The sequence below is a fragment of the Ranitomeya imitator genome, chromosome 3 (genome assembly GCF_032444005.1).
Source record: "Ranitomeya imitator isolate aRanImi1 chromosome 3, aRanImi1.pri, whole genome shotgun sequence".
NCBI lineage: Eukaryota > Metazoa > Chordata > Amphibia > Anura > Dendrobatidae > Ranitomeya > Ranitomeya imitator.
The window spans coordinates 496,226,840-496,243,963 of record NC_091284.1 but is presented as its reverse complement, the minus strand read 5'-3'; the positions used below and the strand labels follow the sequence as shown (position 1 = coordinate 496,243,963).

The 17,124-nt window shown below is 43.4% G+C and overlaps 1 protein-coding gene across 1 annotated transcript in view; it reads right to left on the bottom strand.

The window, feature by feature from the left end:
- Positions 1 to 17,124, bottom strand: part of MRPS9 (mitochondrial ribosomal protein S9) — a 141,675-nt gene that overhangs the window by 25,255 nt on the left and 99,296 nt on the right. Inside the window, exon 6 of the mRNA XM_069757635.1 lies at positions 2,077 to 2,165. Coding sequence (XP_069613736.1) covers positions 2,077 to 2,165 — 89 coding nt within the window. The remainder of the gene's footprint in view (positions 1 to 2,076; positions 2,166 to 17,124) is intronic.

Sequence of the window (17,124 nt, the reverse complement as noted above, 5' to 3'; positions counted from 1 at the left end):
ATCGCTTTGCCCCTTCATTCATGGCATCTTCTGACATATTTAGGGACAGTATTCGTGCATGTGTGAAGGTGACCCTTCCCTTTAAAATAAGTTCCCTATTTGCAAGTAAAGTTATAACTTTTTATTAAAAACTTGACTGTATTGTTTTGTGGGAGAGAGTAGTGTAAAAAGAGGAGGAAAAGTCCTAGAGACCTAACCTCCACAGCTCATGGGTTTGCTACAATGTATCCAATCCAGGCAAGGAGCTAAAACAATGGCATAGCATACCATATCTCGTGTCCTGAAGATCTGCTACAATGCAGCAGTAGAAATCATAGGTATCAGCCTGGACTTCAGCCTGTTCAGCTCACAGAGAATTGCTAAGCAAGGATACAGTCATAGCAAACCTTAAGGTCCGACAGTAAAGCACATCTTTAAAATAAGGCGGAATCTGCACATATTGAGAGAATTGAACACATATTTCATCCAAAAAATATTTACATGTTTTCCTGACTACTGAAAAGCCCTTTGAAGGCATCTTCTCACCCTTGGTAGCCTCATACTTGGAGAACTGAAGTATAGGTCCCCCTATCTGCCGCCACATATAACTGCTCTCTTCTTTCTGTAAGGGTCATGCAGAGATTAATGATTTCTCTCATACGCAAAACAAACCGTCTGAGTTTCATCAGTACTTTTGACCAGTTTTGTCAGGGAGTCAGTTTTTACCATCAGTTTGGTCAAAGTTTGATTAGTTTTTCTAACATAAAAGTAAAAAAAAAAAAAAAAACACGGATTGGAGGTCTGTGAAGCTTTCCCTACCAAACAGTCAGTGAAAAACAGACATAACATGAATGGCATCCCAGTGTTATCTAATTTTGTCACAGACCCTTAGACTTGCATTGGCGAGAAAGATCAAAATTGGGCATGTAGCCATGATTTTGTGCAGACCACTCAGTACCTGAAATACACAGACATGTGGAAAGCCCCCTAGACTATAATGGGTATGAGTTCTATCTGTGAAAGACATGAATAGAATTCTTGCGTAAACAAAATGAGGCCTGAATGAGGCCTTACTCCCACATTCATTAAAGGGAATCTTTCAGCAGGTTTTGTCTATGTAATCTGAGAGCAGCATGAGGAAGGTGATAAGGCACGGATTTCAGTGGTGTGTCACTTGTTAGGCTTTGTGCTGCTGTTTTAGCACAATGAGTGTTTTATCTTTAGGAGATGATCATTGCCTAGACTACAGCTCACGTGCCTGCTAGAGCAATTGCACCCCCAACACTGATTAGCAGCTCACTGTCGATAGACAATGAACACAAAAGCTGTGGGGTGGGCAGGGTTAGCTTTCTCAGCTCAGCTACATGCAACATTCTAAGAACTCTGGATTTTTAGCACAACTGCTGCCCCCAGTAAACTGAGTGATACATCACTAGAATCAGGGTCTCTCTTCCTACATAATGCTGCTCAGATGAGGTAGGGAAAACCTGATTGATAGATTCCCTTTAATAGAAAGGGTAGTGCAGATGTGGCGCTTTCTCTCCACTGAGGCATAAGGAGAATGTGGCTAGGAGATCGCGAATAGGCATCATCTGAGAATATGGCATCAATGTCAGATAAAAATACTACTTTATTTCTGCATGCCAGCAAAATGCAGCTGACTAACAAGACTGTGTAATTATAAAGATATAATGATGATCTGCTTCTCTGTTATTGCACAAAATATATTATTCTCTGAGTCTCCTTGTCCCAGATCACACACATACACAGACATACAGGTGACAGTGCATGGCCGCCTCCTCCCTGCTACTGCATAATGAAAGAACAGTGCAATGGTCGTCAGCTCTCTGCATGGATTACACTGACGCCACCTTACTATTCTATCCATCCATTACAATGGATTTCTTGAGCATGTCGGGAGGTACCGAGGCAGGACTCCAGGCACTGCTGTAACAGCCTCTGTACCAAAAACCATGGTGTCATGTGTAACCACAAAGGTGAGCAGAGGAACTCCAGCTCCAGTTGTGGCTGTACATGAAGAGTTAATAATTGCTTCTGGGTAATAAGAAATTATGTTTTAATCTTCTAAAAACCTACATCACTGGTTTTTCATTTCCCGCACTTAATCCTTTTCTTTTAACTTCTTCTCCATATGTTCGAATTGACAGAAACTTTGTATGTGCATCCTAAAAGGCAATAAACACAAAGAATTAGAGCCTTGGAAAAGTGCAATCATATATTTCCCACAGCACACTAACTAGGTATCTGGGATGCTACATTTCATCCATAATGCGAGAGAGCAATGAGACAAATAAACCAAACTGTATTCATATAGATATTAGGTAGTAAAGGTTTCATTCACTTGACTACGGGAGCGTTCCTTGTAAATGACTCGTGCTGGAAGAACTTCTAGCAAAATAGGGAATTAAAAGGTATAATAAATCTTATATTATTATAATTATTATACACTTGGCCTGGGACAACTCAAAGTCCCATGGCTTCCAGTACCACCTGTATGCGGACGACACTCAGATCTACCTCTCTGGCCCAGATGTCACCTCTCTGCTGTCCAGAATCCAGGAGTCTCTATGAGCCATATCCTCATCCTTCACCTCTCGCTTCCTCAAACTCAATGTAGACAAAACCGAATTATATTTCCTCCACCTCGCATATCCCCCCTACCTGATCTGTCTATTATGGTAAGCGGCATTACGCGCTCTCCCGCACCTGAAATACGCTGCCTCGGAGTAACTCTTGACTTTGCCCTGTCCTTCAAACCGCACGTCCAAACTCTTGCCACCCCCAATCACCTCCAACTTAAAAATATTGCCAGAATCCATCCCTTTCTCAGCTCTCAATCTACTAAAACTCTTGTGCATGCCATCATCATCTCCCGCCTTGATTACTGCAACACCCTCCTCTGTGGCCTCCCCGCTAACTCTCTTGCACCACTCCAGTCTGTCCTCAACTCTGCTGCTCACCTAATCCACCTCTCTCCTCGCTACTCCCCTCTACAAATCCCTCCACTGGCTCCCAATTCCCCATCAAATCCAGTTCAAACTACTAACACTGATCTACAAACCCATCCACAACCAGTCCCCTCCCTATATCTCTGAACTAATCTCCCAATATCTTCCCTCACGTAATCTACGATCCTCACAAGACCTCCTACTCTCCTCCACACTTATTCGTTCCTCACACAACCGCCACCAAGATTTCTCCCGAATATTCCCCATCCTCTGGAATTCCATACCTCAACACATCCGATTATCCATCACCTTCGGATCCTTCAGACAGAACCTGGAAACCCATCTCTTCAGGAAAGCCTACAGCCTGCAATAACCATTCTGCCGCCTCACTAGCACCCGAGCTGCCGCCTCACCACCACCGGAGCTGCTGCACCCCGACCTTCTGTCTCTTCCCCATTATCCCGTAGAATGTTAGCCCCCCCACCCCCGTCAAGAGATGAAATAAAGGGGGGGTCCCATGGCAACACAGATCTTGACAGACTTAGCCTCTCATCTATAGCCAGGAGATGCAGGTTTGGCTTTTAAACTGGGTTCAAACAAAGGTCAATTTAAATGTCTGTGGTCAGCTATTTTTAGACAGACCGGTATTATCTGGTGCCTTTGGCGCCCTTTTTAATGGTTGTTATTGGTTCAAATGGTTGTTGGGCAGATTTTGTGTTATTATATAAGGTCCAGCTGTTACCTGGGAACTGTCATTCCGCTGGAGCTGAGAAGAAGCGAAGATCCCACCCTCCCTCTTTTTTAAGACCCCGTCGTGATGTTCTTATTTGTGGGGAAATCGCCCATTGGTATGGGCGGATTGGTATTGGTGTTTTTGGAAATATGGAAATTTATATGATTGCATTAGTTAAGCTGTGTATTAATTGGTTTAACCCTTAATGAACATCACGGCCATTTTTCTTCCAATAAATAATTTTGTGTTGCGTTTTTTGTTTAATGGTAAGGTATAGATCTTGTGTTGCCATGTAAGAAGACACGGGTGCTCTCCTCTCTGTACCAGTCTGTCATTGTAAATTCTTTACTGTAAACGATATCTATAACTCTGTATGTAACCCCTTTCAAATGTACAGCATCATGGAATTAATGGTGCGAAATAAATAAAATAATATTATCTTTCATTAAATAATACTTTTTCAAGGAGATTTTACTAACTTTTTACTGGCTGCTAGTGATGAGCGAACGTGCTAACTGAGTGACAACTGCATTACATACTCTTTCAGGGTCCAGTGCTATCGCTCTGCTGCTGCCCTGCTCTGTTTTATTGGCTGCAGTGGTGACTGCAAGTTGACAGCTCTGCAGCTAATCTCTCAGCTCAGGGAATTTGCCAATGTAGACCAGAGCAATGGCTAACAAAAAGGAAATCCCTGCATGTGTTGCAGCCCATAAACCAGAGCATGACAGCAGCAGAGCGATAGCACTGGACCCAGGGAGAGTATGTAATGCACAGTGTGTTTTTTTATTAGGGTAGATGAGCTTATGGATAAAAGGTGTGTTTGTTTGTTTTTTAAAGGGGGACATTTTGAATTTGTCTTTTATAAGTGCTTTGTTTCCCTGTACATTGCTGGCTGCAGAATGAGTTGATTAACAATCAGTGGAAGAACTTGTTTTATCTGAAGTCCTCTGCGCAGATTTATAATCAAAGATCACATCAAACTTGAGCTGCACCTTGCTGTAGCAATAAAACATACACAAGCTCAGAATAAGGGCTCATTCACACGAACATATGTTCAGTCATGTGAATGTTCAAAATAACGTAATTTGAAAACAGCACTGTGTGCACTATTGGAGCTTTTCCCATTACAATCGGTCAGAAACTCAAAGTATTTGACACAGTTTTTGATGTGGATTTAGGAGCAGAAGCAATTTCTAAATCTTCATTAGAAACCTGCAAACGTATCATTAGAGTGCCGAGTGGTGGAGTCCTGTAAGTAGAATTTCTATCCATCTGACATTTATTGTATCTACTTTCTATATTCTACAAATGTCACAGAAGGTAACAGCCCTTAGGGCATGTGCCCACGATCCAGAGTCTGTGTACTTGTGCAGCGTCCAACCTGCAGCGTCCAGAAGGTACAGCATAGTGGATGGGATTCCAAGAAATCCCATGCTCACTATGCGTGCACAGACACCTGCGGATCACCCGCGGAGACAGACATGAGTCGCGTCTCTCCAGACAGCAGCATGTCTATTTCTCTTGCAGCGACATGACTTGCCGCAAGAGAAATTTTACCAACGCAATGTATTGCACGCTGTGACTCCGCTTGGTTCAGTGATCACATGCGGACTCACCTGCGTTCACTAGAAGCCATCGCTTTGGACTACCTCCAGATCGCGAGTGCCTCGTTTTACATTTTTAGTGCAGCCCCCAGATTGGTTCCTTATGACAATGTGGCTGTTGGCTCAAAAAAGGTTGTGCAACCCTTCAGTAAAGCACAGATCCTGCTTGTGACACACACTGTAAGGGTGTTTTCACACTGTGTTTAGGCAGTGTCTGCCTCCAGTATACACACTTGTAAATGATGCATGACAGAAGACAGAACACGTTCACTCTGTCAGCACCATTATAGTTTATGGCCCAACCGCTGCATACGCCCAAATCCCGTTTTGTGGGGGGTTCGGATGTAAACCCCAACAGGGCCATGCCTGAATGCAGTGTGAAAACACCCCAAGACCGCCGGATGGCCAGTTACTTAAGCAATGAGCTGTACAAGCTAAAATTTAAAATCCCTCTATTCTTATGGAAAGAAAGGCTTTTTAAAAGGAATCTGTCAGCAGGTTTTTGGTATGTAACCTGAGAACAACATGATGTAGCGGAAGAGAGTGATTCTAGCGATATGTCACTTACTGGACTGTTTTTTGATTTTTCAATGCAATCAGTGTTTTATCAGCAGGAGATGATCACTAAAGGACAAGATGCCACAAATTCAGGTCAAACCACTCTCCCATCACTGATAAGCAGCTCTGACACCATACAATGTACACAGAAAGCTGTGGTGGGGCGAAGTTATGCACTGCCCAACAACTGGGCTCTGCTACATCTGCAGCAGAAAAACTAATGAAAAACAGAAGAATTATCTGGATAGAAAGACAAAATGAGCAATAGTAAGTACACAATATAATATGATGACTGAAATATATTAAGAGGATACAAATTTTCATGGGATTGCGTCTTTAAAAAACAAAAAAGATCCAACTCAATAGATTTATAGACCAAGTAGAATATTTTTACTGAAGTGAAAGAGAGAAGCATCTGCGCCCGCAGGTATTGACCGCGCCGTGCTCTGTAAAGGGCAGGCAGGTTTACACATGGTTATCCATCCTAGTTATTCTCTAATGACCAGAAATGGGATTTAAACTGTATGTAAATGAAAACTAATAGCAGTGATATTTCCCAGATATAGGACTCACTATTCAGCCGAACCCTCCACTGAGCAGAGGACAGACGAGACCAATGAGGCTGTCACCACCCGACCCACCAGCTGCGGCACGGAGCAAGCACGCGCCTATCAGACCACATTACCTAGAACGCCGGCTGCCATTTATAAGCGCTGCATTACCACTGGTTTCAGCCTAAACTCCCACAGTCACTGGAGCATAAAAGACATATTGTAAAACACCACGGAATAAACGGTAACATGTCTTTATAAAGGCAAGGGTGAGCAGAAAGGTCTCCACAAATGGACAATGCTGGGAGGCTGGCAAGACTTACTAAAGGGCTTTTTGACAAATCCTAGCATCACATGGCACACTCCGCAGCTTTCTGGGCGCTACTCTGTCACTACTTACACGACATAACACACTACGGTATAGATTAGAACATTGGGTGACAAATATAAAGCATATTTTACTTTCCCCCTTCATTTCTCATATAAAGAAATGCTATGATCTCAATACATAAATCACTGATTCAAATATATTTAAGGAATACCTGTTATTTCACAGAAAACCTGTAGAAAAACAGTTAGGGTATATGCACACGTTACGGATTTCCTGCAAATCTGCAGGTTTTTTTTTTCCACGCAGAAACTCTGCAGATCCGAAAGTGATTTACAGTAGAATGTAAATCAATGGCAAAAAAAATGCTGTGCTAACGGTGCGGAAAATTCTGCACGGAAAATGCAGCATATTCACAAAAGGACCATGTCAATTCATTTTGCAGATCTGCTGCGTTTCTGCACCCATTCCATTGTAGAAATCCGCACAAAATCTGCAACGTGTGCACATACCAAAAAAGGCGCGGATTCTGACCTGCGTTTTCTGCCAAGAAATGCAGAATCTGCACAGAAAATTCCACAGTGAAATCTGCAACGTGTGCACATAGCCTCCGGATATGTTCACACTGGGCATTTTTTGCTACTTTTTTATGCTAATTTTCTGCTGCTTTTTACAGTACCAGCAAAGCCCATGAGAGTTTAGAAATCTCATGCACACATTGATTTTTTTGTCATCAGTATTTTGTGCTTTGCATGTTTTTTGGACATTGAGAATGTCACTTCTTCCAGCGTTTTTCACCCATTGACTTGAATGGGTGGTGAAAAAACGCAGGTATCTTTTTTTGCCGCGTATTTGCTGCAGAAAAGTCAAGGACAGCAGGATGTGACCACGCTGTCGTGTGCATGACAGCGCGGCAAACATCACTTGCGATTGGCGGTAAAATCATAACCGCCGGTCAGACAGCCGCGGTTCCCACGCTGTCAAAAGGCAGCATGAGCCAGCAGCTGTGATCGGAGGTATAAAGCTTACCTCTGATAACTGGTGACAGCTGATGGGACTACTGCTCCCATCAGCTGAAGCCTGCTGCCGTTAATAATAGTGAGTTCACCGGGAGAATTTCACCGCTCCTGTTGAACTTGCCTCTGCACAGTGAGATTTCTAATGGTGCTAGCGGGGATCTCACCAAGGTCACCGCAGTTCAGCCCGATGGGAATGCAGCCTTATTGACAGGCGGTAACCTTGATGACGTCACCGCTAGTCACTGATGTCGTATTCTCAGTTCATTCACCAGTGGTTCTCAGCATGGATGGCCGCATCTTGGCACCGTCCAGGTTGAAAACGGTTTATGCCCCAGACATGGATTACGGCATGGGACAGAAGGACGGTCAGGTGAGGAATATTGTTATTTTGTTTACTTTAATTCTCTTGCAGGGGACAGCGGCATCACTGGAATGGGAGATGCTGTAAGTATGGTATAATTAAGATTTATTAAAGGAGTATGTGTCATTCTTTCAATTAAAGGACTTTATTCTAGGCGTGTGTGTGTTTAAACAATATGACTATGGTTTAGTAATGAGAGCGTCCTAAAGACGCCTCTCCATTACTAACCTCTGGGCTTGATGTCACCTGACAATACAAAAGGTGACCCCCCCCAACTATCATCCCACTTGACCCACTTAAAGATGCGCCTTTTCTGTGGCGGTTGAGAGCTGATGTTTTTAGCCTGGGAGGCAGTATCCATGGCCCCTTCCTAGGTTATTAATATCAGCCCACAGCTGTCTGCATAGCCTTTCCTGGTTATTATGTGCAATTGCACATTTGTTTTTTGGGCTCTTTTTTTGCCATGTTCGCTAAATGCTAAAGCTGACCTGCCATTATGATCTCCCAGGTCATTTCCAGTTCACAGATACCAAACAAGTATAGGTTCTGTTTTATTAAAGTGGTGATAAAAAATATCAAAGTTTGCCAAGACTCGTAGCGTCTCCATTTTTTAGGCTCTGGGGCTAAGTGAGGGCTTATTTTTTGCATGCTGAGCTGACTTTTTTATTGATACCATAGATATGTGGCTTTGATTGCCCGTTAATGCATTTTACTGCAATGTTGCAGCAACCCAAAAAAAACTATTTTGATTTTTTTCTCGTTACGCCGTTTACAAATTGGATTAATTATTTTTATATATTGATAGATTGGTATCACTGCGTTCAGAGTCGCCCAAACGTGTATTTTTTTCATTTATTGGTTTATTTTGAATGGGGGCGATTTGAATAAATATATATATATATATATATATATATATATATATATATATATATATATATATATATATATATATATACACATACACACACACACACACACTGTATTTTCCGGCGTATAAGACGACTTTTTGACCCCTAAAAATTGTCCCAAAAGTCGGGGGTCGTCTTATACGCCGGGCACGGCGTGTGCAGGGAGCGATCCTGCATTTCGGCGTGTGGTTCCCAGGGTCTGGAGGAGAGGAGACTCTCCTTTAGGCCCTGGGATCCATATTCATGTAAAAAATAAAGAATAAAAATAAAAAACATGGATATACTCACCCTCGGACGGGCCCTGGCTCACAGCACTGCTAGCGTCTCCCTCCGTTCCTAAGGAATGCAGTGAGTGAAGGACCTTCAATGACGTCGCGGTCAGGTGACCGGGAACCATACGCCGTATAAGATGACTGGGCGTATAAGATGACCCCCGTCTTATACGGCGGGCACATCCCAAATTCCATAGTTTATATGGAAAAGTTGGGGGTCGTCTTATACGCCCAGTCGTCTTATACACCAGAAAATACGGTGTATATATATATGTATATGAGAGAGAGAGAGAGAGAGAGAAAATATTATATATATATATATATATATATATATATATATATATATATATATATATATATATATACACACACACATACATACACATACACACTATTTTTACAAACATTTTCTTTTTTACTTTTCACTGGCTTCAATAGTCTCTATGGGAGACTAGAAGCTGCGATCATCCTATTGCCTGTGTTACACATGGCAGGGCTCTTCTATGAGAGCAGGCCACATGGTGGCGCTCATAGCAAGCCAGCAATGACAACAACAGGGGTCTCCTGCAGACCCCGAGTTGTCATTGCAAGCCATCAGGGACCCGCGGTCATGTGACACAGGTGCCGGTGGGCGGGGTTTGTGATGCACTTGCGCAAACATGTTAAATGCTTCCAAATAAACAAATATCAAAAGACTGACCATCACGTCCAAAACAGAAATCAGATGGGATTCTCAATATTTCATATTTTCTAGTGCAGTAATGCAATTTAAATTTCATATATTTATCATATACAGCACCAGAGAGTGCTACTTTATTTGTTGGGTATGTTAAATGCTGCTGCCAGATATTGACAGCAGCATTTATCATTATCATTCCACCCGCGACTATTAGGGGCACAAGTCAGCTGATAAAATCAGCTGACATGTGCAAGAAAACATATGGGCTCAGCAACAGAGCTAGCATGAAGTGGGGTATACGACCTATGACATATCTATACGTCATAGGTCTTGAAGGGGTCAATATATTGGAATCATCATATTATATAGCCCTGTATACTAACAATTGCTCTGTTTTCCATTACATCTATGAGATCAAATGATTAAAAACTGACTTGCTGAATCCTTCTAAGCTCTATAGAGAAACAGGAGGTCAATTTTCCCTGTATACCTCAATCACTGCAAAAGTCACTGACAAGGGGAAAGAGCAGAGCAGCTGGGTCAGGATTTAAAGAGAATTATTTCTACAGAGACAAGAGACTTCCTGTTTCTATATAGATCGGAAAAAAAGAATTAACTTGGTAGAAGGGAAAAATTAGCAATTGTAAGTACCGTACACAGTGCTATATAATATGACGACTGCAATATATTTAGAGGATGAAAATATTTACTACTACTTCTTTAAGTAGTGCTGTAAAACCTTTTAAGTTGTACCGTATATGTATTTCATTAAGCTGACATCTGCCAGCCCAATAACCTAACCTCTTCATTTCGGCATTAAGGACTCCTTCAGACGAGCAGGTTTTTTATGGAGTTGTATAGACTGTATAGAGCCAGTCATCTGAAATTGAATGTGACAGGCTTTGTACACCTGTCCATGTAACGGACGGGTGCAGGAGCACTATGGATGGGAAATGCACTAGTAAGTAGGATACAAAAGGTTTGTGCGGGGTCTGTTGTGCAAACAGACCAAAAAATACCTATGTGTGAACATTTACAACACAATAGATTTCCTACGGATTTTTCAGGCAGAATAATTCACATAAAAAAAATAAAAAAAAAACTTTGGTGCAGTTTTGTATTTTTTTTTAAATCAACATATGTTTTTTTGGGTGGTTTGGTGTAGTTTTTGATGTGTTTTTAATTATAAAGGTGTGGTTATGCTTCATTTCGGCATCCAAACGACTGCCAAGCACCATGATAAGTACAGCTCCAAAAATGTGCGCTTTATTTGTTGCCAGTGTATTTGAAGCACTTTCTAATGTGAATATTGGTGCAGAGTTGGCACAAAAAATGACAAAGAAAAACTGAACATACATTAAAGGCCTATGCCTGGACAACTGGAGTTTTCTAATAATGAGCTGCTCACAAATATCAGACAAGAGGAAGACCGGTCTGTGTGACGAAAGCTATTATTCACTGAAAGTAAGGAGGCCTTATAAAACATGAGCAATTTCTCTGGAAAAGATATATACAGTTCCATAAGAACATTAAATTGTAGAGAGATATTGGGATTCAAATGACCGTCATCGAACTCCTACTTTGGCACCCGATATATCTATTTATTATATGTATCGACATATGTAGATGGCCACTGTGCAATGTTACATCTGCTCTGCATTAACTTTACTGGGGGGTAAAAACTTATGGACTCCAATTGCTGGCTAAACTTACTTTAGTTAAAAGCGTTGTCTCCTGAAATTAAGCCTTACATTTAAAGTAAGAGTTGCATCTGATGTTTCAAAATTTTTCTACTTTTCTTGCGCTGAAATATACAAGAAGTGTATGTATGTATGTACACACACTAGATGGTGGCCTGATTCTCACGCATCGGGTATTCTAGAATATGTATGTAGTTTATTTATGAAGATTTTAGAATAATGCAATGAATACGCAGGATTCATCCGGCCGGGCGCAACCAATTAGCGAAGAGTGGTTCAAATCCCGCGGCAATTCGCGGCGGACTGTGCCTGTCGCTGATTTGGTTGTGGCCGGCCGCAACCAATCAGTGAAGCCAGGGCCTGCTCCAAGTTTTTGAGGGCCCCGGGCGAAAGAGTCTCACAGCTCACGTAGTATATAACACAGCCACGTAGTATATAGCACAGCCACGTAGTATATAGCACAGCCACGTAGTATATAGCACAGCCACATAGTATCTTGCAGAGCCCACGCAGTATTTAATACAGCCAACATAGTATATTGCACAGCCCACGTAGTATATTGCACAGCCCACGAAGTATATTGCCCAGTCACGTAGTATATTGCCCAGCGACGTAGTATATTGCCCAGTCACATAGTATATTGCCCAGTCACGTACTATATTGCCCAGTCACGTAGTATATTCCCAGTCACGTAGTATATTGCCCAGTCACGTAGTATATTGCCCAGCCACGTAGTATATTGCCCAGCCACGTACTATATTGCCCAGGCACGTACTATATTGCCCAGGCACGTACTATATTGCCCAGCCACGTACTATATTGCCCAGCCACGTAGTATATTGCCCAGCAACATAGTATATTTCCCAGTCACGTAGTATATTGCCCAGCCAGGTAGTATATTGCCCAGCCACGTAGTATATTGCCCAGCCACATAGTATATTGCCCATCCACGTAGTATATTGCTCAGCCACATAGTATATTGCAGTCACGTAATATATTGTCCAGCCACGTAGTATACAGCACAGACCCATGTAGTATACTGCCCAGTCACGTAGTATATTGCCCATCCACGTAGTATATTGCCCAGCGACGTACTATATTGCCCAGCCACGTACTATATTGCCCAGCCACATAGTATATTGCCCAGCCACATAGTATATTGCCCATCCACGTAGTATATTGCTCAGCCACGTAGTATATTGCAGTCACGTAATATATTGCCCAGCCACGTAGTATACAGCACAGACCCATGTAGTATATTGCCCAGTCACGTAGTATATTGCCCATCCACGTAGTATATTGCCCAGCCACGTACTATATTGCCCAGCCACGTACTATATTGCCCAGCCACATAGTATATTTCCCAGTCACGTAGTATATTGCCCAGCCAGGTAGTATATTGCCCAGCCACGTAGTATATTGCCCAGCCACATAGTATATTGCCCATCCACGTAGTATATTGCTCAGCCACATAGTATATTGCAGTCACGTAATATATTGCCCAGCCACGTAGTATACAGCACAGACCCATGTAGTATATTGCCAAGTCACGTAGTATATTGCCCATCCACGTAGTATATTGCCCAGTATTGTTATATTTTGCCCAGCCACATAGTATATTGCCCAGCCACATAGTATATTGCCCATCCATGTAGTATATTGCCCAGCCACGTAGTATATTGCCCAGCCACGTAGTATATTGCCCAGCCACGTAGTATATTGCCCAGACACGTAGTATATTGCAGTCACGTAGTATATTGCCCAGTCACATAGTATATTGCCCAACCACGTAGTTTATTGCCCAGTGACGTAGTATATTGCCCAACCAGGTAGTATATTGCCCAGCCACGTAGTATATTGCCCAGTCACATAGTATATTGCCCAACCACGTAGTTTATTGCCCAGTGACGTAGTATATTGCCCAGCCACATAGTATATTGCTTAGTCACGTAGTATATTGCCCAGGCACGTAGTATATAACACAGGCCACATAGTATATTGCCCAATCACGTAGTTTATTGCCCAGTGACGTAGTATATTGCCCAGCCACATAGTATATTGCCTAGTCACGTAGTATATTGCCCAGGCACGCAGTATTTAATACAGCCCACATAGTATATTGCACAGCCCACGTAGTATATTGCACAGCCCACGCAGTATATTGCACAGCCCACGTAGTATATTGCACAGCCCACGCAGTATATTGCCCAGACACGTAGTATATTGCAGTCACGTAGTATATTGCCCAGTCACATAGTATATTGCCCAACCACGTAGTTTATTGCCCAGTGACATAGTATATTGCCCAACCACGTAGTTTATTGCCCAGTGACGTAGTATATTGCCCAGCCACATAGTATATTGCCTAGTCACGTAGTATATTGCCCAGGCACGCAGTATTTAATACAGCCCACATAGTATATTGCACAGCCCACGTAGTATATTGCACAGCCCACGCAGTATATTGCCCAGTCACGTAGTATATTGCCCAGCGACGTAGTATATTGCCCAGTCACGTAGTATATTGCCCAGCCACGTAGTATATTGCCCAGCCACGTAGTATATTGCCCAGCCACGTAGTATATTGCCCAGCCACGTAGTATATTGCCCAGCCACGTAGTATATTGCAGTCACGTAGTATATTGCCCAGTCACATAGTATATTGCCCAACCACGTAGTATATTGCCCAGTGACGTAGTATATTGCCCAGCTACGTAGTATATTGCCCAGTGACATAGTATATTGCCCAGCTACGTAGTATATTGCCCAGCCAGGTTTGTCACAGTTTAAAAAATTAAAAATAAACATATACTCACCTTTCCAGGGGCCCCTTGTAGTCCACGACAGCTTCCGGTCCCAGGGTTGGTATGCGCGCAGGACCTGTGATGACGTCGCGGTCACATGACCGTGACGTCATGGCAGGTCCTTCTCCCATACCATCTTTGCCACCGGAAGATGGCGGCCGGTGCGAGCGGCTCAGTGGACTACGGAGGGTGAGTAAAGCAGTTTTTTTAAAATTTTTTAAAAATTATTTTTAACATTACATTTTTTACTATTGATGCCGCATAGGCAGTGTCAATAGTAAAAAGTTGGGGACACACAGGGTTAATAGCGGCGGTAACGGAGTGCGTTACCCGCGGCATAACGCGGTCCGTTACCGCCGGCATTAACCCTGTGTTAGCGGTGACCGGAGGGGAGTATGCGGGCGACAGGCACTGACTGCGGCGAGTAAGGAGCGGCCATTTTCTTCCGGACTGTGCCCGTCGCTGATTGGTCACGGCAGCCATGACAGGCAGCTGCCGAGACCAATCAGCGAATGAATAACCGTGACAGAAGGAAAGACAGACAGACGGAAGTGACCCTTAGATAATTATATAGTAGATATACACACATATATATATACATACACATATATACATATACTTATACTAAAACGAATGAAAGAAAAGGTGACTTCTAGTGACTATAATCTGCCAGCAGGTTAGATGTCGGGTACTCTAATGCATTCAGTCTTGTATATGATGTACGTAGAGGTGTTGGGGTTAAATGGTTCTGAAGCACAAGCACTACAAATAAAAGCTTTATTCCTTCCAAAATGTGTAATTTCTTTATTATGATGGAATGCAACAAACACATCTTGCCCTTGGGTTGCTCTGTTTCAGCCAAAACAAATGCAAATGGCTTGTGGGATGACAGCTGTTTGATAAGGCCTCGACAAGACCTGCATGCTAGACTTTTTCTTTTTTTTTTCCCCTATGAAACTTGGGATGAGAGGCGGAAGGCAGGAAGAGAATTAATGTAGCATACAGTCTAAAGGCAATGCTACAACCGTGATTAAGTAGAAAAGTTAAAAGGCACAGATTTTCCACAGCCTCGCTGCGTGCAACCCATCCGTGTAACGAGTTGACAGGCCTAGCGCGTCCTCTCCATCATCCACTCCGACAGCTAAAACGCAGCACTGCATCCTTTTTCAGAGGAAATTTGCGTCTGCACCATGAAGCGTTGTACATTATTTCTTAGCACTGCGGGGGGCTGAAGTCCATATGGAACCTTCACAAATATTACCACAGATCAAACCGGCGGCATCTCCAGGCAGATTTGACATACCTATTTAAATGAACAGCAGGGGTCCCGCGGCTGCCGGAGGCTGAGCAGGAGAGAAAACCTCTGTGGAAAGAGTGCTGCGGCTCCATTACTCAGCAAAGGCACACTCTGCATTTATCACCCCTTTCATTTCTGCCAGGGCACAAAAACTCATTTGCTCAAGGTCAACGATGATAACAGAACTTACATTAAAAAACATATTACATACACATTTGTGTGTCTAGTGAGGAAAAAGGCACGGACCTTACACAGGCTGAAACATGGCACACGGCTATTCTCATAAGTGCAGAATTACTGGATATGTAAAATGCCCGCGACACGTTATTTTCTATGTATGACACGGTTAAGACACACGAGCAGCAGAGACGGCCGATGCAGAACCACTCCGGCACACGGGTGGGAGATTCTGCGCAACACTCGTTTAACCCTTTGTTTTCTACAGCCCTAACTGATGAAAATATGTTGAAAATTCGTCAAGCCATCCTGGAAGATGGCCTTCACACAACAAACTCGTGGAGTTGACTGGAACTTCGTAGAGCTCCCGTCAGTGAATTTTAACCCCTCTGTGACCTTAGACGTACTATCCTGTCGAGGTGCCCTGGGCTTATCTGACCCTGGACGGGATAGTACGTCATAGCCGATCGGCCGCGCTCACGGGGGGAGCGCGGCCGATCGCGGCCGGGTGTCAGCTGCTTATCGCAGCTGACATCCGGCACTATGTGCCAGGAGCGGTCACGGACCGCCCCCGGCACATTAACCCCTTACCGGCATCGGACGTACTATACCGTCCGATGCCGGCTCCCCTGCTTTGATGCAGGGCTCCGCGGTGAGCCCGCACCAAAGCCGGGACATGTCAGCTGTTTTGAACAGCCGACATGTGCCCGTAATAGGCGCGGGCAGAATCACGATCTGCCCGCACCTATTAACTAGTTAAATGCCGCTGTCAAACGCAGACAGCGGCATTTAACTACCGCTTCCGGCCGGGCGGCCGGAAATGACGTCATCGCCGACCCCCGTCACATGTCCGGGGGTCGGCGATGCGTCTCCATTGTAGCCATAGAGGTCCTTGAGACCTCTATGGTTACTGATTGCCCGTCGCTGTGAGCGCCACCCTGTGGTCGGCGCTCACAGCACACGTGCAATTCTGCTACATAGCAGCGATCAGCAGATCGCTGCTATGTAGCAGAGCCGATCGTGCTGTGCCTGCTTCTAGCCTCCCATTGAGGCTATTGAAGCATGGCAAAAGTTAAAAAAAAAATGTGAAAAAAATAAAAAAAACATAAAAGTTTAAATCACCCCCCTTTCGCCCCAATCAAAATAAATCAATAAAAAAAATATCAAATCTACGCATATTTGGTA